Source organism: Ictalurus furcatus, chromosome 10 (genome assembly GCF_023375685.1).
Source record: "Ictalurus furcatus strain D&B chromosome 10, Billie_1.0, whole genome shotgun sequence".
Classification (NCBI taxonomy): Eukaryota; Metazoa; Chordata; class Actinopteri; order Siluriformes; family Ictaluridae; genus Ictalurus; species Ictalurus furcatus.
In genome coordinates this window covers 17,046,081-17,072,973 of record NC_071264.1, presented here as the reverse complement: position 1 = coordinate 17,072,973, position 26,893 = coordinate 17,046,081, and the positions used below count along the sequence as shown (strand labels likewise).

The 26,893-nt window shown below is 37.9% G+C and overlaps 2 protein-coding genes across 2 annotated transcripts; one reads left to right on the top strand and one right to left on the bottom strand.

Moving 5' to 3' along the window:
- Window positions 1-1,245: 1,245 nt before the first annotated feature.
- On the bottom strand, window positions 1,246-23,060 carry lmnb2 (lamin B2). Its single transcript, XM_053634270.1, has 12 exons — window positions 22,150-23,060; window positions 19,598-19,734; window positions 15,398-15,554; window positions 15,160-15,285; window positions 14,697-14,867; window positions 14,396-14,521; window positions 12,174-12,394; window positions 10,005-10,233; window positions 9,011-9,118; window positions 8,316-8,435; window positions 5,711-5,809; window positions 1,246-5,056 (listed from the first exon to the last, which is right to left on the bottom strand). The coding sequence occupies exons 1-12, from the start codon at window positions 22,372-22,374 to the stop codon at window positions 5,015-5,017; spliced, it is 1,761 nt and encodes a 586-aa protein (XP_053490245.1). The 5' UTR covers window positions 22,375-23,060; the 3' UTR covers window positions 1,246-5,014.
- Window positions 23,061-23,335: 275 nt separating this feature from the next.
- On the top strand, window positions 23,336-26,385 carry rpl36 (ribosomal protein L36). Its single transcript, XM_053634271.1, has 4 exons — window positions 23,336-23,429; window positions 24,024-24,118; window positions 25,201-25,335; window positions 26,256-26,385. Exons 2-4 carry the CDS (start codon window positions 24,026-24,028, stop codon window positions 26,343-26,345), a joined length of 318 nt encoding a protein of 105 aa, XP_053490246.1. The 5' UTR covers window positions 23,336-23,429; window positions 24,024-24,025; the 3' UTR covers window positions 26,346-26,385.
- The last annotated feature ends 508 nt before the right edge of the window (window positions 26,386-26,893 follow it).

Genomic DNA, 26,893 nt, shown 5'->3' with positions numbered 1-26,893 from the left:
TTCCGAATTGTTGTATTACCTCTGATTTTTCCTGCTTTTCTCCCATAGACAGCTCTCTAATCCTCATTTTGGCTTATCCTTTAATAACAACAAATGCAGTCTTCATAGGTGAAACCCAAGAATAGATGTTCAGAGCTATTTATTGTTTAAACAATCAATCAATCAAACAGGCCACACCAGGGTAACAAACACTCGTCAGTCACATGTTCCAGTATTTTTGCTCGCCTACAGATTGGGTGGTCTGATACAAAATGTGCCATGTTCTGTCGTTTAACACATCTACATAAATAAACCAGGAAACAAAAGCTGAAATACTAAACTCTCTTCTCATATTCATTTTTTGATCTCAAACCCAAATGTATTCCGTCAACAGCAAAAAAAAAAAAAAAAAATTATTTGGCCTTGCCATCCTCAGAGGACTGTAGCTGTAGCCAGAAATTCCACAGATACAGATACAGATATTTGGAGCATTTAACAGATACAGCAGCATGTTACTCTGCTATTAATAATAAAGTCCAAACAAAACTAGTTACTGTTTGTACTTGTGATCACCACCTCATCACCACAATGGATTGTGTTCATGTGGGTTTCCCATCACTTCCTGAATACAGAGAAGTAGGTGGATTGGCTAAGATAACTTGATCCTAGGTGTGAATGTGTGTGTGCATGCACTGTGCCCATGGTGCATAGGCATCCAATCCAGAGTGCAATCCCACCTCATGGACAGTGTTCCTAGGATAGGCTCCAAATCTATGATGATACTGACCAGAATAAAGCTCTTAGTGAAAGTGATTGAGTGAGAAAGATCAAGAAATCTGATAATACTATGCAAAACATTTATTGTATTATGCATACAAAACAATTCAAATCACACAAGTAAAAAGTTGTGAGAAATTGGGCCTGCTTGCTCTGCGTTCATTCCTCAGATGATCTCGATACTTCCCCCTACCCCGCCCTGGTCAATTCAAATTTCATTCCTTTCACATTTTAAATGGCTCAAACTTACCCGATGAGTGTGTAGCTCATCATTGCTATTTAAGATCAGCTTTACAGTAGATTATTACTGTATCTAATATCCTGCACTGTTGCTCAGAAAACACAGGAAGTGCTTGTCATCTGTTACACATCACAGTCATGTCTATTAAAACCTGAAGAAGAAAAAAAAAAAGAAATCTCTGGCCAACAGTGTTAAGTTCTACAAAATAAGCTCAGATTTCTATTCACAGATGTGGAGTGTTTTTAAAAAAAAAAAAAAAAAAAAAAAAAAAAAAAAAAAAAACCTTAAAAAGTGATGATTTTATTAGTTCAGAGGACCTGCAGCAAATGCATACATGTTCACTCATCCTAATGAAATCTGTACAGTGAGTTAAATCAGTGATCTTAGCTCATGATCACGTATTCAATTTAAAAGGAAAATACACATTGTAAAATAAAAATGTAAACCTGATTTCCAAACTCCCATTAAAATGATCCAATATGCAAAGTGCTCTACTGAGCAGCCTAATGATAATAATAAAACCAGCTCCCCTGGCCAATATTAGAATGATAAAAGGTTGCATCTGATATCACCTGCAGCTAATAGTTTACGCCATGTTTAATAATTCATCTTGCATTCAAATGCATATGAAGTCCACCTCAGCACCGCTGGGATTCCCCTCCTGTGCACAGGGGATGAATTCAGAGGGTTATAACTGTCCTGGGAAACTTCTAAAATGACTAGAGGTGCAACGGACCACAAATCTCACGGTTCGGATCACATGATGGTTTTTGTGTCACGGAGCGGATCAGCAAAAAAATAAAAAATTACATTTCTGCCTCTAATGGCAGCTTTGACATCTCTAGTAATGGTGCTGTCCTCCTCATTTGCAGCCATGGATTGTAGAATCCTGGTTTTCAGAGGTTATGGACACAGAGAGTGCATTTTCAGTGCTCAATAGGGTTGTGACTGTTTTGAGAGGTTTCAGCAGCTGCAGGACCTCCTCTGCCACTTTCACATCATCAGCAGACAAGGTGATAATGTCTCTGAAATTTTTTTTCCAGTGTCTTCTCTGTCAGTGCAGAGTACATAGCTGCCTGCTGCTCCAGATAGTGCTCCAACGTGCCATAAGTGGATTTCCATCTTGTTGTGACATCATGTATGAGCTTGTGGGCTGGTAATTGTAGTATTTCTTGCTTGGTCTTAAGCACATGCAGTCCATCTAGTTCACGGAGATTCCCCTTTGGGATGCTAAATTTATCACATGTGCAAAGCAAGCGATCTGTGGTCCCAGTCCAGCTTCTATCACTGCATTACTTGGCTCTTGGCATTATCTGTAGTCACTGGTATATTGCTACATATATTGTGCCTCTTTAACTTCCACTCTGTTACTTCTATCAGTACCTGCGCTAGAGTTGTGCTTGTGTCACTCTCATAGAAGGGGCATGTCTGTAGCACCAGACTTCAAATCTCCCACTCTACTGTGATGTAGTGAGCAGTCACAGTTACGTAGCTTTCTGTAGCCCTTGATATCCACCTGTCTGTGGTGATCGCAATAGAGAATGCATCAGATAAGTCCGCGATCATTTTGATTTTTTCCTGTTCATAAAGGTCTGATTCTGCTGTAAAGGGCTGCTTAAGTGCAGTGGTGAGAAGCTGCTGTGTTTTGAATCCTGTCATTGGCACACCAGGGTGATGTCACTTCAGATGTGTGGCCATACTCGATGTATTGCCACTTTAATATGGCTCTCTCATGCCACAGTGCCTACATACTATAACAGTTTTGTCCACCACCCTTCTTTAGTAATCATTCTGTTTTACAGGGAAGTCAAAATGCTCCTGTACATGCGATTTGAATGATCCAGGAGGCTTTTCAAGTTCTTCTGCTCCTCCACTAGCCATTGCTGACTGATTAACCTGCCACGTTCACGTGAACACGTGACTGCTCTGTATAGTTTCACTGCAACTCGGCATCGAGTTTTAAGAAAGAAATTACTTAAAAAGCATAGGTAGTAAAACGGTCCTTTGCTCTGCGGTCGTTATACAATTAGGATTAATCTGCGCAATTAATCCGCAGGTCTCGTGTGTGCCGAACCGTGGGTCGTGATCCATATGGATCGTGGATCATCTGCGATCTGTTGCACCCATAAAAATGACAATTTTTAAAAAATTTGCTGCTGGTGGACATTTGGCTAATTTCAGCCTCCCTCAATGTTGCCAGTGCACAACAGCTGGTGCTGAGAGCGGTTGGTTTATTTGCAGCCCCATACCCTTGGATTAAAACTGTAGAAAAATATTAACAGGTGTCCTAATTGTTTGAAAAACCTCATTTTAACATTTACAATAATGTAAAAAATTATATATAACAGAGCTTTTACAAATCATAATGTATAACAGCTGCATTTGAATGAACAGGGTGGAAAAGTACCAACATTTAATATTTGGCAGTGGCTTAAAATCTGAACTATACCTTAAGCAATGACATAAAAATCTAACCATCGCTTAAAAACTGTTTGGCAGATTTCATAACATCTTAGGGAAAGAATTTTTGCATTATACTACATGGGTTTTGACTGATCAAATCTGACTGGTCAGACGGTGTCAATTTACTTTCTCTAGCAGCAGCTCTGGTAGTTTTCTCTGGTCACAAATTACACAGGGATTTGTATGGTGGACACTCCATGAATTTACAATTAAAAAACAAATCACTGACTTTGTTTACTGTAAGATGTTTCATTTAACATCTATGGAAGGAGTCTCCATTGTCAATACTTTGTAAAAGTCAGTTTTCCACCATGGGCCAGAGGAGTTTACACTTTGTGGCTTTGGTTTAAGAGGAATAAAGCACTTAAGGGTGTGCTGTTTTAGGAAAATCAATTCAGGATGGTAACAGATCATTGATCATTTTCTCATAACAGCATACCCTGCTGTATCAGATTCCATATGTAAACGTTTGTTCATTTGTAAGTCGCTTTGGATAAAAGCGTCTGCTAAGTGAATAAACGTAAATGTTTGCTTGAAAATCACTGTAAACTGGAGTGCATTATAATTAAAATGTGTGGTCTGGATGTTATAATCAAGATTCAGCTCAATATTAATATCAATTCAGAACTTTCTGAACACTTCTCACCCATCAGCTCAGTTTCAGCTGTGATGTCATGAATCGTAACATCTTTTATCTGCTCTAATCAGTCCCTGAAGCCCAGTCCTACTGAGATTCCCAATCTCTGCAGCACAAAAGCGGATTAGTTTGCATGATTTCAGAGGATGCTTAGGAAAAAAAGAAGCCAGGTACCCAGTTACATGATAAAAAAACCTCCACCAAAACTAAACACCCTATTAGACTATGGAGATCCCTAAAATGCCCAAAAGTTTCAATTATTCACTTTCAATGATCAGTGTCACATGATTTTGCTCATCATTATTTAAGAAAGAAAAAAACCCCACCAAAATGGTGTTTAGTCATCATTTCTGTGAATCTCCCATCATTCCTTTTCCACCCTGTTTATCCATACAACGATGCAGTAAACGAAAAATACACAAGCTAAGCAGCAGCTGTCAGTTTCAACAGAGTAAACTGCATGATGAAGCGAAGCGTCTCAAAACATTTCTCATCCTACCTAACAAACCATCTGGTGACACACATTACTGTATCACCATGCAGGATCTTTTACCTTCTACTACACTTCTATTTTTTTTTTTTTTAATACATCAAGTCATGTCCTGCTGTTATATTGTGAAGACCTCTATTATGGGGAGGTGAGGCATGTATTTGGAAGCTGTCCAACTTCCATTTGATGCTTATCAAAAAGATAAAAAGAAAAACATTTTAGACTGCAATTTAAAAAACAACAACATTCTTTGATACACAGTTCATGGTTATCTGGCTTTAAAAAACGAGGTCTGTAAAAACTGTATGCCAGCAACACTCTGGCAGTAAGGGAGGGAACTATTTTAAGGATTTGTGATTGAAGAATATGAAAATTAGTGGCTCTGAGGGAACAATCAGGGGAAAATACTGGGGTGAATGAAGCTTCCTCACATGACGGCACATTCTCTGGATCGGGTCTTCGGATCTCCCTGAAAAAGAAACAATTTGGGGGGAAGAAAAATAATTATTTATTTTATATATATATATATATATATATATATATATATATATATATATATATATATATATATATATATATATATTTTTAAATCATCAAAAGGTACAGTCAAGTAACTCCAATAAAATATAATAATGAAACAAATACTGCTTATAACTAGCACATACAGTCACTGTCCACTTTGAAAGGAACACCTGTACATTCATACAGTTATCTAAAATCAGCCAATAATGTGGCAGCAGAGCAATGCAATTCATGCAGATAGAAGTCAAGAGCTTCAATTGATGTTCACTTCAAACATCAGAATGAAGAAAAAGTGTGCTCTCTGTGACTTTAACTGTGGAATGGATGTTGGTACCAGATGGGCTGGTTTGAGTATCAACAGTCTCTAGAGTTTACACAGAATGCTGTGAAAAACAAACAAACAAAAAACCATCATGTGAGCAGAGGGTCTGCAGGATGAAACGCCTTGTTGATGAGAGAGATCAGAGGAGAATCACCAGACTGGTCTGAGCTGACAGGAAGTCTACAGTAACTGTATAGCCACATGATTGTCTGATTGGATAAATGAGCAGGTATGCAGGTGTTCCTATTAAAGTGTTCAGTGAGTGTAAATGCAGCTCACCTGCTGGTGAAAAAGATCTTCATTTCCAAAATCTCCATTCTCATCATCTCCATTCTCCATCTCTACCACACTTTTGGTGACCATTCGCTTTGCCACCTCCTGCAGAACCAGACATGATTTTAATCCGTGGCAGTTCCTACCTCATGAATAAACTATGTAGCCATTTCATTCTGGATTTAAATGAATTTTAATAAGTCTGTCAAGTAAATAGGCTTGGGAGGACCCGTGCTATTTATTTCTCCAAGAGAAGGTTAAATGTTTAACTTCAGTCCTGAAGCACTTACTAGCTAAATCCAGAGCTCTTCATTTCAGGTGTTTAAAATAAATAAATAAATAAATAAATAAATAAATAATCCCAGTAAGCACTTCACTATGGTAGTACTTCAGGACTGGGAAAAACAATGAACTACACAGCTGTGAGCATGTAGAACAGGGCTTTTCAACCTGTGTGAGGAGGCATGAGTGCTTCTCAAGGGTTGCATGAGATTGCACAAGATTACACAATAAAGTCAAGGCACATGAGTACAGTAATCATTAACAATTCATTATTCATCCAGAGGGGGTTCAGCTGTCACACTAATAACCTCCCGGGGCTCTACAGTGTGACCATTTCAGTCGCAAAAGTACTTTGTGCAACCATGAAAAAATATTTATTCGCACCAGTGCGAGTGACCTGTTTGAAGTATATAATACAATCAGAATAAAAACTGCAACTCCAAAATGCATCTACACCACACAACAGTTACTTTCACACCGCTTTTCATCACCCGAGACTGAACATTGAGGTTTATTGTATTTGTTTACAAGGTGGAACAGGTTAGTAGTTGGTTTTTGTATACATTCTGTAAAATTAACTGAAAATATTAAATTTAGTTTATCAGAAGGTAAATTAATTTGACAAGGCTCACACAATGTTCCTAAATTCTGTCATAATTGACAAGCTCATGCCTACTTGTGTTATATTGTAGCACATTAACGTTACCACCTCTTTTTAAAAAAAAAAACAACAAAAAAAACCCCAAAAAAACCCCACACTAAACTTCAACTGTGCTCCTAAATTTTTGTGATTATTAACACAAGTGCTCCTAAAAAGAGTCCCATCACCCTGAATAAGCAATACACTTGTTTACATGAGACACAAAAGCATAAAGCGCCATTTCTCCATAAAGCTTTACATTTGCTTTTCTGAACATTATGGTTAGGTTTATTTGATCAGCGTTCATGGGCACCCAGGATCCCTGAAGTACGATCATAACCACACCCCCGAGTATTATGCTGTGTTGAACTTGATTCCCAACCTCCGACCAGCAAGGTTCAACTCAACTCAAAAATCCTACTCATGAACTCAGGGCAGACTTCTCAATTATGAGTTCAGCGAGTGACGTCACATCAACACGGCTGCTTACAACATCAAAAGTAAACAAAGTAGTACTTCATTAAATGTGCTATGCTGTATGTACACAACAGTAGTATTTGCTTTAGATCAGTCAACATACATACAGACATAATAGCTTGCTACATATTTTACACTGACTTAAAGAGTTTACTCTTTTGAGGAGGTAAATATACATCACTCATCACAGTTAACTGGCTAGACTGTTGCTAACAAAAGATGAACACAGAGGCATCCATGATCTCCCCCCTGACTTTGTACGTCAAATACAAGGAGAAAAGAAAGAAAGAAGGAAGAAAAAAACCCCCATAATTCCAAGCTCAGACTTCTCACTTCTGAGATAAGCTGAAGGCTGCACGAGTGTTAAGGTTTGAAATTTTAACAGCATGATACCCTAGTCTAAAAATCATGGTATTAATTAATTTAAAGAAATATTTATTACAAGAGCTTTGTTTAAAAGTCTTAAAGTGTATGAAAGTGCTGATCGTGGTCTCTGCTGCACATATAACAAAAACTAAAAGGAAACAAAATCAAATCCCCTAACTGTTCTTTCATTAGTAGGTCACATGAAAATAGAATGACTGTAAGCTGTACCTGTACTAGGACTGAATAAGTCACCTAAAACCCCCGGAAGCGTCGCTTCTCAGACACACTGTCTATATTTTATTGTTCCGGATTTAAAACCTGATCAGAACTGAACAGAAAAAGGTGCAAAAATCTTTTCCCCAGAGGATATGAGATTCTTTACTAAACGATATTTTTGAAAATGACATTTCCACAAAATCTCCTACACTGTCAGTATTTATTAATGTCATTACAAGATGAAAAGGAAAGAGGCATGCTAAGCCAATAAATGCATTTTAATGATTGACTAGCTGTGACACCACAAACACTCTCGAGCATTTACATCTCTGTGGAGCACAATTCCTGTACACTCCTTTATGGAAATCCAATTGAAAGTCTCTGTTTTCTGTCATGCGTTAAGCATTTAACTCTTAAAAAAAGACTTGTTTTTCACCAAAAACATCAACCGAAATATGATCAGTTAAACAAAACAAAAAACATTTTGCTTTTCAGTGTGATGTGCTATATTACGAGATGGAGAATGAGGGTGGGGCGATGAAAAAATTCCTGAAGGCATTTCAAGAAAACACGATATGTAACAAGATGTACAGTTTTTTTCTGAATTATGAAGCACTTGGTGGTGTGTACCTCTCCATCTGAATTGACCAGCAGAGTAACTGTTTCATCTCCACTGCCCCAGTTGCTCTGACTCTTCCACAACAAGTCTGAGGGAGGACTGTGAGCCACGCCCGCATCTGCAGCCCACACCTGTGCGCAACAACAAAACCAAACTTCAACCAAGGTAACCAACACAACGCTCTCAATGTGAGGATATCAAAGAAACAGATACTGTGTGTGTGTGTGTGTGTATATATCGACATATATATAAATTTCATGGCTGAAAGGTCTTTGCTTAAACAGCGGAGCATCTGTGAAGCATCATCTCTCAGTTCACCTCTTTTCTAGGTGCTACCAGTCTGCCATCAGTAACTAAACAGATCCTCTCCTTCTATAGACTCTCTAAGAAACTATTTACTGAAACCAATATAAAACAGTGAGATCTTAATCACTTTTAATTAAACCCTTGTAGCACACAGTAGTCTTACAGTTAATACCAACACTATTCACATTTATTCATTCTTTTATCTACAACTGGTTTACCCCCAAATGAACCTGCCTTTTATAAAAAACACTTTAAAAAAATATTTAGTTATTTGTTGGATTACTTGATTTACTCCTTGCTGAATTGCCAATCCGAATGGCACTAATGGTGATTTAATAAAATATACAACACACAACAACAAAAAAAGGCAGTTGGAAAAAATGAAGAGAAAAATCCTTACTGTAACAGTCTGTCCTGCTTTAAGGACAAACTTAGGGCTGAATTTGTAGGCTCTCTCATCTCCCTCTCCAACTCGCCTCTTTAGCCTCCAACTACCCAGAGACTGATCCTGAAAGAGAAGACATGAAAACACTGCTCAATAAAATATTCAGATGAACATCATGCAATGCTAGACATAGCCATCATTATCCTCAAATTCTAATTTTCCATGCCTCAACATGTAAGTGAGATATTAAGATTCAAAATTAGATTAAAGTTTAAACAAGAGTTATCTGTGAATTCAAGAGGTCATAAAACAGGCTTTCAGTTTCAAAGGCTTCTAACGCTCTATGCTACATATATCATAATAAACAGTATTGCAGAGTTATATTAGTAGTGTCTCATTAACATTATTTAATAAGGAACAATAGAGGAAAACTAAACCAAGCAACTCGTAAAGTCAGCCATTTGTTCATGTGATTAATAATGAAGTTGGTTTCTTGGAGTTGGACATTGAGTCTCCGTAAAGTCTATAGTGACATCATCAATATCATCTGAAGCTTTTTAAGCTTTAATATCCAGATGCAGACGCTTTAAACATTCAATGTCTACAGTAACTGCATTCCTACCCCACAAAATCAGGCACCTATTTACTATGAGGTTGAGTCAAATTAAAACATTAATGCTTATTTTTTCTTTTTCATTTGCATTGTCAATTACAAATAGGGGTCACAAAAGTGCATCAGGTTTAAGGTAGCAGTAGGAGGGAATATCGAGAAACTGGATCAGTAGTACATTTTTACTGCAACTACAAATTTAATGTACTGTTTCTATAATTTATGTTGCACTTTTAAGTTTACATTTGAGACACCCTCATACATGTGTGGCTGCCTCAGAAAACCCTTTACACACATATATGTACACACACATTTAGCCTTGCTTCTATACACATTATATAGTTGCTTTCTAAAACTCAAGTCTGCTTTACGAAATGGAAAGTGTGAGAAGTATGGCACCTTATTGGAGTTATTTTTGAGGGTAACACTCTTGCCCTCGAGGTCAAGCTCCTCAATACTGATTGAGCCTGTTGCCTCAGCTTGCTGGCTGACACGAAAACTGGGAGCGCTCGCCGTCTCGTCTTCCACCTCCACACGCTTCCTCTTAGCACGGGAGGAGCGGGAGGAGCTGCTGCTAGCGACCACACTTCGGGTGACCCGAGAGGGGGGGCTGGGGGACAGCTTCAGCCTGTGTAGGAACACACACACATACACTTGATTTGAAACAAATACAGTTTAGAGTTGTCTTTTCACTTTAAAATTCATGTTGTAAACTAAACCCTTTTCATGATTCATGGTTGCATAGGTGCAATTGCAATTACAATAAAAAAACAAAAACACTGTTTTGGGAGACCCTGGGGCTAATTCTGCACCAACACAATGTGGTGACGAACACTGCCATCTAGGGACGCCATTAAACATGCTTCACTTGCACCCACTACACAGGAGAATCTTACACACCACAAATGATACATGTAGATTATATAATACTGGAATTGAATTAAGCAGGTACATTCCCTACCTCGGGAATGTGGTTGTTGCTTAATCACCAATTATTCACATTTTATGAAGCATATGATGAGCCCATAAAACTAAATCAATATGACACAATCACAGATTTAGGTTTCTTTTCAGGTTTAAGCCACATGAACAATTATATAAATCTATAAGGGAAAAATTGTTTTAGAAGGACGCGAGTGCATCATATAACCGTGTAGCTCTAAAGTCCAGATGATACAATGTGCTGTGATTTTGTACAGTGGTGTCTGTTCTTTCCTTCCTTCATTTCAATTCTGACTGATCTACTGGTCTGTAGCCTCGAGTGAGGTGAGGTGAGCTGATTACCTCTTTCATCATTTCCAGCAGCTCTGCAGCCTAAAGTCATCTGCAATTTCCCTCACTCCCTAGTCTTTCAGTACTCTGCTCAAGCATAAAGGACAACAATCAACTACTCTGACACACTGCTATCATCTGGCTCACATGAGAGGAAAAAACACACACAAGTATGGCTGCATATGAGGAAAGCAAACTGACATCCTGTGAAACCAATGAACTAGAAACATATTAATCAAGACTTGTTTCATTCCCATAAACATGACTTGGGAAATGTGTTCATGCTTACATAACTGACAGATAGTCATGCTTAATTTAGTCTGAATGTGCACAAATAAGCTCAAATGTCTGGAATGATTTGAACCACATGCTCTCATCCTGGATAAGAACTTCATTCTTTCGAGTGATTACAACCATTACAGACAGCATACCTACTCCTTCTTCTGCAGATCTGCTACACAGTAGAGTTTAATGCTAAACTCTTATGCATTTAACCTAAAAAAACAAATGAAATACCCAGTACTGGCAGATTTTGGATCGGATATATTGTTTTGTTGTTGCAAGTACAATACAAGGACAAGTAGGTTGAACAACCAGAGCAAGAAAACTAAAAAACCCTACTCCTTATTGACTTTCACAAAATAAAAGGTTTTGATATGGTATGCAGGCTATGTCTAAATGAAAAGCACTTCGCAGTGATAAGCCTCGATGCTGCAACTATTGCGTACACGACACATTGAGAGTCTAAATGCTGCACTACACACATGAGCCAAGGCATGACCTGGATGACTGTAGAACGATTGGTACTAGATGGATTAATTAACATGCACACATGACAGAATCTTTTCAGAGTCAAGAACATGCAGGTATGTAAGAACCAGGGGGGGGGGGTCCAATCCTATCTAATCCTAAATCTAAATCCTACCGAAAACCTGTGGAATGACTTGAAGGGGACTGAGCACAGGAGATTCCCTCATAATGACAGATCTGGAGCATTTTTGCAAGGAAGAGTGGAATATAATTGACTAATTAAGCTGTGCCAAGTTGGAAGACTCTTACCCAAAAAGACTGAGTGCTATATTACGAGCAAACGGTGCTTTAACAAACTATTAGTTAAAGGGTCCACACAGCAGGTTAAGTTTGTTCTTTTTTTCCCCCTAAAATGTTTATCATCGGAATTCTGTTGGCTGCTTGATCACATTAAAGGTGACATGATTCTTTTACATCACAAATTTAAAAAACCTGCAATTTTAACAGAAGTGTGTAGACTTTGTATATCCAGTGTATTTTGCTCACCTGTCCTCCTCTCCCTCCAGCAGCTTCCTGTAGGCATGGATCTCCATGTCCAAGGCCAGCTTTACATCCAGCAGCTCTTGGTACTCGTTGAGCTGCATCTGCATGCGGTCCCTCATCTCGGCCATCTCCCGATCCTTGCCATCCACTATTCTGCGGTGTTTATCACGCTCGCTGTTCAGCATGTCCTCCAGCTCACGCATGCGCTCCTCTGCTGCTGCTGCCTGCAAGGTGCAGTGTACACAAACATCGTTTTGCACTGAAGAGGGAAAAGTGAAGATAAAGAAAGTGACCAACAAAGTGTACACAAGAGACCATGAGTCTCAAGTGAGGCGTCTGATGTTTAAGCAAGAGACCTGCAATTTATCATGTCAAGTTTTTTGAGCAAGAGAATGGTTCTTCATGATTGATTAATGGTCTTCAATTGAACTGCCTTTGACACAGAGCCTGACCAAATCATTTAAATCTTAATTTAAAAAAAAGAAAAGTGAGAAGCGTTTAAGACATTAGGCTACTGAAGCTGCTAATGTTGGGCTTTGAGCAAAACTACTGACTACTCTTAAATCCTGTCTAAATTGTAAGTTGCTTTGGATAAAAGCGTCTGCCAAATGAACAAATGTAAAATGTTATGCCTCCACCCTTTATCCAGATGTTTCACATGTTTTTTGCTGTCCCAATTCCCTACTAGGGATGGGTGATATCTTATCGTTTGTGATATACCGGTAGAAATTCTCCCCACAATAAGAATTAGTCTTCCCGTGATAACGATAAAGCCTAGTTGATGACGCTTTTCTGTGTGCGACAGTCTGCGACTCATTTGCAGCTCACGTGCAGAGTGAAAACAAGTACGGCAGAAAGTGGACGTGAAGCTGAGGAGTTTATCGCTAAATGAGGAGCTACCTCTACAATCTGGAACTAGTTTTATTACAGAAAATCAGTTTTACTTTTAAATCAATGTTTGTGTTTCTGAGCCTCTCAAGATCACAGCTATGACTTGTAGCCAAAAACAGTGGTGCATGGAACTAAATTTATATAATCACTGATATTGTTATCACAATAAATACCAGAAAATATCATGATATAGTTTTAAGTCATATCGCCCATCCCTATACCCTAATAGGGCTGCACGATTATGGCCAAAATGATAATCCCGATTATTTTGATCAATATTGAGATCTCAATTATTCATTGATTTTAGGGACAACATATTTTTATTGCACTTTCACTTTTAAATAAACAGACCACTGCTTTCACCTCCATGTTTTGCTACATTCCTGCTAATATACAAATCTTTGCATCAAATTAGACTGGTCCTTAAAGTGTATCATCTCGTAGAAGCAAAATATAAATAAAATTGCAAAGTTTTTTCCTGTTCGGCGTGATGAGGTTTAATGTCCCAGACATCCTCTGTAGTGCCATTTAGCATCATGATTTCCCCTCGCGCAAGCACTGGAGCTCGCAGCGAAACTGACTGCTCGAGCGCTAAAATGCCAAACCCGTTTCCGGGCTTGGCATTACAAAATGACGTCATCCCTGTGCCGCTCTATGTGATTGGCTGTAAGTTTAGAAAGCGCTTGATTTGATCTGCAGCGGAGTTTTCTATGAGCGGAGGACGAACTTTAAACGTCAATATCGCAGTCCATCATATTTATGTAATCGTGGGCAGTCAAAATCATAATCGCGATCGATATTAATTGTGCAGCCCTATACCCTACCCAACAAAACCAAGTAATCAAGAACTTATATTTAGTGTTCAGGTGTTGGGGATGTCAGGAGCAAACAGGTGTCCACCTCTGCAAGCCCCTGACGACTAGGTTAAAAAATCTTCTCATGTAGTGATTACCATCAGCTTTTTCAACATTGCCAGATCAGGCAATATTCCCAACCTTTGTGCTATTCTTGATCATCCTGAGTCAAGAAAAAGGCCCTCAGCTGGTAGTTGTAACTTGTCAACATTGAAAATGCAAGGATATTTACTCACACATTATCCTTTCATCTTGTCACACTCAATACAGGGTATGTGCATGGTTTTAAATTAAGCGTGATTCAAAATCATAAATAAAATGCAAGACACAATTAATTTGTGCAACTGTAATGGTCTAATGTTCTGAAATTAGGTTAAGGACAAAATTTTTATTACTGTACCTGACAGGTTGCAAACTAAGGACAGGATGAAGCTGTCACAAGCTGCTAAACAGATAGCAGGTGTGAGAGGGAAGGTCTACCTGTTTCTGGAGTGCAGAGAGCTGATAAGTCAGTCCCTCGATACGGACACGAGCCTCCTGCAGCTCTTCCCGTGCTGTGTTCACTGCCTTATCATTGACGTCAGAGGACACCTTGGCATTCTCCAGCTACACAGAGGGACAGAAAAAAGGAACTCTGTATCTGATTAAACATCCTAGAGCAGCCTCGAAACAGGGTCGACATGTCCAGCTATGACAATTACAAAAATTCCATACAGCCAACGAGCATTTTTCTACTTCGAGAGTAATATTAATGAGACCATGAAAAAAAATAATGTAGTACCTTGGCCTGGAAGGTTTGCTCAAGCTCAGTCTTGTAGAAGTTGACCTGCTCCTCATGTTCCTTGCGTAGGTCTTGCAGAGCCTGGGCCAGTTTGTATTCATACTCCATCTTACCTCCACTGTCCACCTCCACCATCCGCTTCTCATGGCGCTTCCTCGTCCCACGCACCTCCTACATAAAGCACACAGAAGGTAAGTGCTCGAACTTAGGTTATCGCCACAATATCTTTTAGACTAACTTAAGAAACGTGTTAGTATTGTCTTAGATGTAACTGATATAAAATGCAAAAGCAGAACAATTCATTGTTTTCCCCCAAACCACTACATCAGGGGTTTGGGGGGGGGACACAATGAATTGTTCTGCTTTTGCATTTTACATCAGTCTTTTCAATGTTTAAATGGGCTCTAAAAACACAGACTGCCCCTATTACCTACTAACACAAAGAAGGAAAGATAAAACCCACTTCCTCGAACATGCTCTTCCTAAACTCAAGTTCCTCAGACAGGCTTTGACAGCGGTTCTCCACATCCACTCGGATCAGTGTTTCGGTCTCCAGCTGCTTTTTAGCAACAGCATGAGCATCCTCAGCCTGAAAGGGACCAACTTCTCAGTGAAAGTCAACCTTAAACATTCTTCGCTAAAGGAACGAACTTGTTGTACAAGTAAAAGTAAAGTAAGTGAAATGAAGTAAGAAGACCAACCTTAGCGAGCTGGTTCTTCAGGTCAGTGATCTCTGCACAGAGAGCTGTGTTCTCACTGAGAGCTGTAGCGAGTGATGCTTCGCTCTGGTTATACTGAGACTCCAGCTCCTTGATACGGGCCTGAGCTAAAGCCAGGTCACCATCCCTCTTCTTAAAGCTGCAAAACACAACAAAACAGCTACCTGTGTAAATCAGCTACCCAATACCAACAGAAAAGACCACTAGGACAAACTGAGAAACACTGTGGTAGCCTAGTCATATTATGTACAGTGTACACATAGTTGACATACAGTATTGTAGAAGAGCAGGATTACTTCCAAAAATGAAAATCAGTCCCTCCAGGATTTTGCAATCGCAGAAATCACACAAACTCTGTAATATTCGGAGAAGCTTGCAATTTTTTTAAATTACCTGAGATTTTCCACAGATTTGGGCCAAGGTGCATCATGTGATATCACAACGCACAAAATTTGCTGTGAAAGACTGTGCAAAACAATTTCATGCAAGTGCAATTTCAACAATTCAAGTAAATTGCATCGCAAAATTTGAAAAAAGCCGCAGCAAAATTTTTTGGCCTCAACAATCACAAACAAAATTTTGCGAAAACCTGTATGGACTGGAAAATACTGGCCAGGAAACACAGACAAAAATTTTACTCTACTGTTGGCCATGTAAAATGCAGTCTAGAAAACAATCGGTCCAGTAAAAGAACAAAAAAAGAAGAAGAAGAAGAAGAAAAAAGGAACGCATGTTGAAGAGTAAAATAGACAAATGGCATTTCCGTTGTGGTCAAAGCATCATGAAAGTGTTCATAGGCACAAAGCCACAGACTTCCTGTTCCCTTGTGTTAACTAGCAACGAGAGTAAACCAAAGAAAACAAGAGACCCAAAGGGGGTGGGGGTGGAGAAATCAGGCAAGTGAAATGAACTGGTTTCTAAAAATGACAGGTGGCAGTAGTGCTGGGCAATTTTCATGATTAATTCAAATTAACGTTTTAACACGATTTTCTCAAATTGTTCAAATCGAGATGCATGTACAGTGCTGTGGAAAAAGTATTTGTCCCATCCTGATTTCTTCTGTTTTTGTGTATACCTCAAATAGTTTTAGAACTTCAAACCAAATACAACATAAAACAAAAGCAACCTGATTAAACATGCAATACAGTTTTTATTGTAATACCCATCACCAATGTGGAAAAAGCCCTTAAACTTCATCTGTTTGTGCCACCTTTAGCAGCAATAACTGCAACCAAACGCTTCGGATAACTGGAGATCAGATCACTTACTTCTAGGACTTACTCCTATGCTTTGGATCATTGTCTTGCTGCATAATCCAGCTGCGCTTGAGTTTCAACTTACGGACTGATTTTCTAGTAGAGAGCACAATTAATGTTTCCCTCAATTACTGCAAGTTTCCTAGGCCCTGAAGTTGCAAAGCATCCCCACACCATTAAATTTCCACCACCATTCCTGACCGTAGGTATGATGTTCTTTTTGTGGAATTCTGTAGTTGGTTTATGCCAGATGTACTTGTCTTCCAAACAATTCCACTTTCAACTCAACAATCCACAGAACATTATCCCAGAAGGTTTGAGGATGTTTTGGCATAATTCAGACGAGCCTTAATGTTCTACTGGGTTAGCAGTGGTTTTCACCTCTCCACTCTTCCATGGATGCCATTTTTGCCCAGTGTCTTTCTGATAGTGGAGTCATGAACAGTGTCCTTTATTGATGCAAGAGAGGCCTGTAGGTCCTTTGATGTTGTCTGTGGCTCTTTTGTGACTTACTGGATGAGTAGTTGCTGTGCACTTGGAGGAATTGTAGAAAGTTGGACACTTCTGGGAAGGTTCACTACTGTGCTGAGTTTTTCCATTTGGAGATAATGGCTCTCACTGTGGTCCTTTGGAGTCCCAGAGCCTTTGAAATAGCTTTGTAACCCTTCCCAGTCTGAATTATTTCAATCACCTTCTTCGTGATTTCTGGAATTTCTTTCAATTTTGGCATAGTGTATTACTGTGTGAGACCTTTTAACCAACTTCATGCTGTTGAAAAAGTTCGATTTAAGTGTTAATTTGATTGAACAGGGTTTGCAGTAATCAGGCATGGTTGTGTCTAGTCCAGCTGAACCTCATTATGAATGCAGTTTCATAGATTTGGGGAATTAGTAACTACAAGGGCAAATACATTTTCACACAGTTGGTATTGGATAACTTTTTTTGCTTCAATAAATAACTATCATTTAAAAAACTGTATTTTAATGTATTTTGTGTTTACTCAGGTTGCCTTTGTTTTAATTTCTGATACAATTTAGTGTGAGATGTACACAAAAACGGAAGAAATCTTTCACAGCACTGAATGTTAACATATACACATTAAATTTTTTTTAAATGTATAAATGCTCAACATTTTAAACCAGCATGAAGCAAAAACAGCCTTCTTAACATGATAAATACATGTAGCTATAAACACTGTATAGCAAACAAAAGATAGAAATACCACTTCAGAGATATGATAAAGTTCATGTAAAATATAATACTATGTTCTACTTACCTCACAAGTGGTAATTCACCACTAAACAGCTAAAGCATATAAAAGTTGCACTGTAGGTGCTGACCTTTGATCTAACATGCCCAGTGGACACTACACAACTTTCAAAAGCTCTGAATCACTTGTACCACTCACACTCTTATGACTTTGTTGTTTTGTGGACTTAGGGGTGTGCACACAAGCTACATGAGCATCCACATAGGAGGCTTGCACGTCAAACATACATCTTTCACCTGGAAAGATCCCTGACAAAGTATGCCTGATCCCCAAATCCTGCTTTGGATCAAGAGCTGTCAATCATGTGACACTGCAAAAATGGAGCCTGAGCTGGTTGATGCCGATACCCAAAATTAGACTTAGGCAATTAAAATTTAAATTAGGCAAAGAACTCCGGGCTGAAATCGTGTAGTATGAATTTGGCATAAGCAGTTTCATACCTCACTCATTCATACAGCGCAGGCAATGACATTTCTTTATCCTGAATCAGGTCTAAAACTGCTTGGATGGAACAAAACCACCGCTGCGCTCATCCACCATCTTTTTTCACATCGCAGAGATTCATATGGAGAGCATGAGATTGAAGGGAAGAGACAAATCCTAGCAACTGCAGTTTAAACCTTCAATACACTCTGCAAATTCTGAGAGGTTATGAAAAGACTGGGAATGACACCCTCCTTTTTTTTTTTTGGTAAATGGTGACTGAAAATTCATGAAGCACACACTAAATGACTGGTGATCACACTTTACCACAGTGAATTCAAACAAAACAAAAAAAATAAAAATACACCTTCCCATCACTAGGAGATGGTGATAAACACGGGGGTGTCTGCAGCTGCTACAGCAAAAAGCAAAACACACGTGATCAAGTTGTGAGTAGAGATTTTTTTCTCTTCAATTTATGTTGCACAAAATGTAGTCTATCCTTCATCGGGGAGAGCTGATGCATTTGTTAGTGTCAGCTGGTCATCTAATGCATTTATTTATTTATTTTTTACTCTGGATTTTCATTGTCTATTGATATTGGTTCAGAATTAACATTGTAGACCATCATATACACGAAAGTGCCAAAATTACTAACAAGGAAATCCTGGCAGATAGAATTTTACCACAAAAAAGAAAATAATAATAATAATAATAATAATGTGCTGGTGGAAAAGGCGGCTGTTTTTACAGATATGCACCAAGGAACAGTAAGAAATCAGTGAGAAAATAATACTAAATAATAAGTATCTCCTCCATTTGTTTTTTAACCAAAGAGCCCACAGTTCAATAGTTTTCTGGATCTTAAGATGAAGGCTTTTGAAAGCAAATGTGCATTTTTCATGTTCCGTGTCTTTTTCCTTTCAGTGAACTGACTTTTCAACCAGGTGACTTTTATTCATGCATGATCTGACCTCTGCTTTAAAAGCAGAAAAGCATAGTTTTCAGGTGTCTCCTACTACTAGATTCAGAGGCAAGAAAGAATCCTTCACATATTTCTTTTATTTCCATGTGAATTGTTGAAACCCAACAAAATGTGCAGTACCAGCACAGAATTATAAATGACTGCTTCAGTTAGAGTAAAAGTTGTATAAAGTACAGTGTATACAGTCATTTAAACACACACTTGTATCTGTTTGACGGTGTTGTTTTTCCTAAATCATTATAACTTACCTCTTCGTGACCTCCTCTAGCTCAGAGTTGACCTTGCCCAGATCGATCTGGAGTTTTGCTCTCTCTCTTGCAGTCTCATCAAGGACACGTCTGGCATCCGCCAGTTCTGCCTCATACAGAGATTTAATCCCGGTCACCTTACAGAAGATACACAGACATGGTTAGAGACAAAAACACAGACACATGACTGCTATTATGATATCATAACAGTTTCTGTCTTTTAATAATTACAAACTAATTCAAAGTTTGTAATTTTATAAAATTTTCTGTGAATCAATAGAACGCTCTAAACCTATTGGATATTTCCCCACACACTGCTGTATGAAGACATGGTCAAAAAGTAAAAGCTGATCAGACACAGGCAAAGACAAATGCATTATGATAGACGATTAGAGAAAAACAGGAATTTGGGCTTTAAATGGCAAGTTTTATTTACTTATTTAAGTTATCTTTAACTGTTTCATAACTGAAATAATAATAAATAAACTAAGAATGAGAATCTAGCCTCAGTCATACTGATGACATTAGCATTTATTAGTAATCTGTATTCAACGCTCTCATTTTTAAATAACACTGTAGTGAGAAAATCGTTTTGCATTAATAATGCACCCTTGCTAGTGGAATGACATACAAGAAAGTCCATAGTCTGATCCACTTTAGTTTAATATTAACTAATTTGCTTGAAAGGGTTCTTTTGTTATTTATTCATGCCCATGCTTTTGGGAATTTTTTTTTTAAACAAAAATTAACATTTGTATATATCCATTTGATTTTATTTTAATGGGAAATAATTCATATGAAATTAACGTAGATTTTTTAACTGAAGGTTTTTTTTAGTGATGCTCTTTTTTAACGTATGCATGCTTTGTTACATCTTAATGGATTTTATTATTTATCATAATTTCCCAGTCTTATTGAAACCGCTCCAAACTTTGTATTAGTTTCATTTGTTATTTACACGCAGAAACGCTGTGAACAATACAAAAGAGAAAATGAAAGTTAAAAAAACAACTCTTTGTTCCTTAGTCCCTTTGTTGAAAACAGCACAGTGTAGATGGTTAAAACATGATGTGTGGGGAAAATCCTTTAACTTAGGATCTTAAAACAATAAATTATTAAAATCAAACACACAAAAACCTAGAATTTAAATAATAATAATAATAATAATAAAAAAGAGTTTAATTGAATTAAAATAGAGTTTTAATACAAGGCATTTTAAGTGTTTTTGTTCAGTACTTCCTTTTTTAAGTACAGGCAGAAATTTGTCATGTTAATTATGTCTACATAATGTACATCTATAACATGTTTTCTCAAACTGAAGTAAAACAAATATGAAAACATTGTTTTGTCCACTCACAATCACATTATCTGAAACATGGCAACTTTCATGAATGATTTGTGTCATTATGATAACTAACCAGAATAGAAATACACAAAATAAGATTGTATTACAACTGTTAAAACCATGTTTCCCCAAAAATATATTTTATTCGAGAGCCAGATAAATATAGCTCAGTTTCTAGATGATTTGCATTCATGAAATGTTACATGTTCATTCCTATTTCCAATTGGAAGGATACTGCGGATGAATTTCCCATCATTTATTATTGGATTTAAGTTCAATTTTATACTGAATATTAAAAGGTATTTAAAAAAAAAACTATATTCCATGAACTTTTCTGTAAGAGTAGTGTAATGCCTTGCCTTAAGGAACATGGATTAAAAGTGTGATACAATACAATCATGTTACAAACCACAACGGCTACTGAACTACCATGAACAGAACAAGACAAAAAAGACCCAAGAACTATAAATACGCCTGAAAGTACCTTTTTTATTGAGAAGCTTGACATTTGTATGGAATTGCCCTTAAGCAAAATGACTTAAGCAAAAGGACTATTCACTATTCAACCTGCTGGGTTCTAGTGCATTAACATAAAGCTGTGTTGGAGTTTGTTGAGAGCTGGACGTTGGGAATAAGAGAAAGGCGTGCTCGGCCACTCCCATGTTTCAGTTAGGAGGGAGCGGGAGATTTTACACATCTGTTTGTAAACATTCAAAATACACGTTTTGTCTTTCATGCAGCAACTGAATATTAATTTTATCTCTCAGTATTAAAAAAAAATACTTCTACATCTGGCTGCCATCTGTACTGCTTTATTTGTCGTGCAAAAATATTTCTATGCATGCGGCACGCCTGTTTATTTAATTTAATGATACGGTGACAGCGCAACGTGTTTTAATATATATACACAATTGGCTAACGTTGCTAAGAAACAAGAATTGACCCCAGTTGTATAAGTAGTCAGACAACTCGCTAATTAATGTACTCAGAATGCAATTTGTTATGCTAATGACAGCGCTACTACCACAACTACTAACCAGATGAAAACTAATATAAATCCGACTTTCTGATCAAGTTGATGATTAAAGACACCACGTGGCCTTTATTCCAAGCTACATCTAAATATTTACACTACTAGTTAGTTAGCATGAGCTTGCGCTAAATTGTTAGCTAGTATGCTAACACTAAAACAAACATTCAAATTTACCTCTCTGGTTGTGACCTCCTCCTTCTCCGAGACCTTCAGCGAGAGCCTGTCGTTCTCCAGTTCCAAAGACCGGACGCGATCGATATACACGGCCAGTCTGTCGTTCAGGTGCCGCAGGTCCTCTTTCTCCTGTAAGCGGGAGATGCGGGTCGGGGAGAGCGGCGTCGAGGCAGCAGTCGCCCGGCTAGATTCGGCGGCAGCGCGGCTTGGGGTTTGGGTCGCCATATCTTCACGCGAGAGACCGCAACTTATTTGTGCTTTTTGTCCCCAAGCGGTTCTGTTTCAATCCTATAACAGAACAAACCGGTGAAAGTTGTTAAGTAAATCCAAACGTAAAATATACTACCTTCCGGAATTACTCGCTGACGTTTTGAATGAAAAGTCTGGCACAATTGTTCGTGTTTGAACCCGTAGCTGGTTGGCTAGCTTTGAAAGAATTGTAAAAAAAAAAAAAAAAAAATGGCCGACGCTAACGTAAAAACCCGCCAAAAGCTGCCTGACTGAGGAGATGATACCGGGAGTTGTAGTTTTTTAACATTACATTGTAATTGTAGTTCTTTTTAACGTTCCATTGGTTCTCTCTCTCTCTCTCTCCAAAATATCAGTGGTGTACTCCACTTCCGGTAGATTTTACTTTTCTATCAGTTCAACCATGTTTCCATGTTAAAGTTATGTTTTAAATCCACAAGCTAATTTCGTGCTATTTTTGTTTATATAAAGAAGGAGGTAGCTTATATTAAAAAAAAAATTAAGCAGGTTTGTAATATATGAATGCCCTCGTTTGTTTGATATTACTGACTTATCCTCCTGAATGTGTGGAATTTTACTTATTAGACTAATGTAAACCTCAACTTAATCAACTTCAAATAATACAAGATATTTCTAACATGACAATGAACTCTTTAAGGATTACATTATACCTTTAGTTGCCCTTTCATAATTTGTGAGCTATAGCGCTTTTTGTGTTTAACTAACAATTAGATTATGAAAAATACTTAGGCAACTTAATTAATTTCCCACAACCTTGCATATTTCATATAAATAAATGACACTGGTATTTTGTATATGCACTTACAACTGAACTGAATGAAATGAACGTCCAACAAAATGTTGAGTTTGTAGGAAAATTGCTAATAATTAAAAAAAAAATGCTTTATTAAAAGTGACCGGAAGATGACGCTGTGTTTATTTCAGGTAGATTTTCACGCGATCGGAACTTTGAAAGTTCTACTTCCGCTCTGTAACAGTCCTTCCGGTTTGGACGCCATTAGAAAACGCAGGTAGGAATCATTTGAGCGTAATAGTATTTGTAATCTTTAAAATATCGTTGCCATCTTAACGTTAATAATAATATTTATTGCTCCTTCTACAGTTGAAATACACATAGAACAGAGTCGTGTCTCCATTGTGGTTAGTTTGAAAGGCTTTTTGAGTTTAGATGGTTGTTGAAGGAACACGGAGTGTACACCACTTAAGTGGATATGTTTGAACAGAGTTCGTAATTCAGTTGAGATTAAAGCACGTTTAAGGACCGAACACTACAAAAAAAAGTGTGAAATACTGATACATCTTATAAATAACCAGAGTTGGGTAAAAAGCGTGGTTTAGGAACTGGAACAAAACCCTTCATCAATCTCCAGTAATGTTAAACACCGCCTGTGTCCCAATTCCTCACACACTGACTTGTACACACTACACTGTGAGTTTTTCTAGGGAATAGGATGTCATTGGTGTTCAGCCAGTGTCTGCAATTGTTATGTGTGATTTATTTAGGTTGCTTTCCCCCTTCAAATCAAAACCATTCAGTATTATCTTGAAAATGTGTGCCTCAGACTTCTGTATCTGATTCATAAAAACTTTTTTGTTCTCCACAGAAATGGCTATTCGGTATCCAATGGCAGTTGGCCTTAAAAAGGGCCACCCTGTCACCAAGAACGTGGCGAAGCCCAAGCACAGCCGCAGGAGAGGGGTAAGAATGTGTTGGAAAATACTGGCGATATATATATATTTTAAAGTGCTGTATTCTGCATGACACTTTGAGTTGTTTTGTAAAGGTTGGCTGTACCATGATATTTCGAGGCTTTACTATGATGCATGTTATGTATCATGTTAAATAGGTTTGGGAACCAACTGTCAAACTCGTCTATAGTGTGTACAATAAGCAAATGCTTTTCAAATGAAAAGCATAAGGATATCTCAGTGTATTGTGACACAGTTCATCATGAGATCAATTTTATATCATGTTGCCCAACCCTTGTTGCTTGGACCTGCACCCACATTAGGTCCTCCACACACACACAGTCAGGCACTTTTTGGTCATTGTTTTCTGTTTTAACACACCTGATTATCAAGAAATCACCAAACTTCTGAACTGCATAGACACGATTGGCTCCTGATATGTAGACTGTTGAACTGTTTTAGGATCATTGGACTGATCAAGTCATCATTGGATTTAAAAACTTGAACTTCATGCACAATAACTTCAGTGTGTTCATTGTTGTATTATTTTTACAGTGCATATGTGCAAAATATTTAGGGTTGCTATCAGAAGAGGAGTTTTACATTTAATCATTTTAAAAAGAGGATTTTTATGTTGCCTACACAAGTGCACATGATCAGCAACTTGTAACTAGAGACAACACTAGTCTGATACCAATTTTAAAAAAAAACATCTAGAGGATTGGATATCAGATCCTTTAACAAAAGATTGGTCTTGAATTTGGAAAATAAATTTTTACTTTGAAGTTTGTTAACAAAAAAACTATTTTTTAAAGAACATTTTGAGTATTGACTGATTTTCAAGATTTCCATATCTGAAAAGATAAGTGGTATTGTACCATCTCTAGTTGTATTAAGATTAATGTATTTGATAGTAGAGAAGTATATTGCAGTATAACGTAGTGTCATGTTCGTAGCATATTGTCATATTGCCCACCCCGTTGGTAATGAGAACCGTGTAAGAGGTTCCCACAGTAGTATGAAATTCAAATGTGTGCCGATGGGGACTGTTTTTGGACCATTTCAGATCATCTGTGTCTTTTCTGTCCCCAGCGTTTGACCAAGCACAGCAAGTTTGTGCGCGACATGATCCGCGAGGTGTGTGGCTTCGCCCCCTATGAAAGGCGTGCTATGGAGTTGCTGAAGGTGTCCAAAGACAAGCGTGCCCTCAAGTTCATTAAGAAAAGGGTAAGTCTTGATTTATACCTCGCTTTAAATGTTCAAGTCAGTTGTTAGAAATAATCAGTGGTTGTGTGTTGGTAGTTGTTGTTGATTTCCTGCTCAATCAGATTAGTACTAATTATATTTTGCAAAGGAAGTAACCTTGGTCTAATGTAGTCGGGTTACAGTTTAGTTTAAGTTTGTGAAATGTCACTGCATCACAGAAGTGCAGGAATTTTTGGCATCCTCGCTAACTGTCATGGTAAATGGCAATAATTTATTAATTAATATGAAGTAATATCTATTAACACGTTTCCCTTGGCTGACATTAGACAAGTATATAGTGCACAGTGGTTGAGTATATATATTAGGCATGTCACTAAACTTTCAGTCAAAATGCCGATTTTTTTTTTTTTCTGGCCAGAAGAGATAAATGGCAGTTTTACAGAAAATCTTATTCTGCACTTTGGATTTGGCAGGTCTGCATGTGTGTAAATTTAGAGATTTAGCTCAGTGGTTAAGGGTGTGTACAACAGACCAGCAGGTTGTAATTTTAAATGGAAAATTTACCAAAGTAGCAACTGGTCCTTTAGTCCTCAACTGCTCAGGTCTTATGAGATAAAATTCATCCTGCTTGAATAAATGCTTTACACAAAATACAACAGTTGATGGTGAAGTACACTGACATTATTAATTCCCACTCATAGTCTCTAGTGTGTGTGCAAAACCTGAAAAGTCTGAGCTGCAGATGTTTTTGAACCACTGTTTATTTGTCCTGTTTAAGTGATTGAGCATATCTCTACTTTCAATGTAATAAATCTGTTAAATACAGCATTTATGTTTACAGAATTTGGCTGCATGAACAGTGTAGTACGAGTTCATTGAGCTACAAGTGTGCTATAGGTTTATTGTATTACCGTAAGCACTGATGTGTTTGTGTTCTCCAGGTGGGAACTCACATCCGTGCCAAGAGAAAGAGGGAAGAGCTCAGCAACATTTTGGCTGCAATGAGAAAGGCTGCTGCCAAGAAGGAGTAACCTGTATTATTGGACAAATAAATTTGTATTCACAAATCTACAGTTTTGCCTGTGTTTTCTTTACAATTTTTATCACTGCATGTCAGGCTTTTCTGATTAGTGATGCTGACAGCAGTCAGTTCATTTAGTGATGGTGCCTTTTTTTTTTCTGAGATGTTATTAATGGTAGTTAATTATTACAATTCTGGTTTACATGACTGGAGCTTGGAAAAAATGTAATAAATATGCAGCCCGGTTCAAAGAAGCTGCATGTGAGCATGCCGACCCAAACCAGCTCTTAGTTTACACAGTAATACTGGGCTTGAAGAGGAAGAAGAGAATGGACCTGAGCAGGGGTGTTGGACATGAGGCTTGTGTCACTCCAAAATTAAAGTCTCTCTCATCAGTCACTGGTACTCTGGCACATTTTAAAGGTGAGCTGGTATGTCTTAAAGGTGGTGACATCTGATTTCCTAGTCACAGACTGAAGGATGTAGAAGACAGATGTAGGCATCAATCATTACTACAGCATTGGGATTTGAGCATACTGGATATTCTCCACAACTATG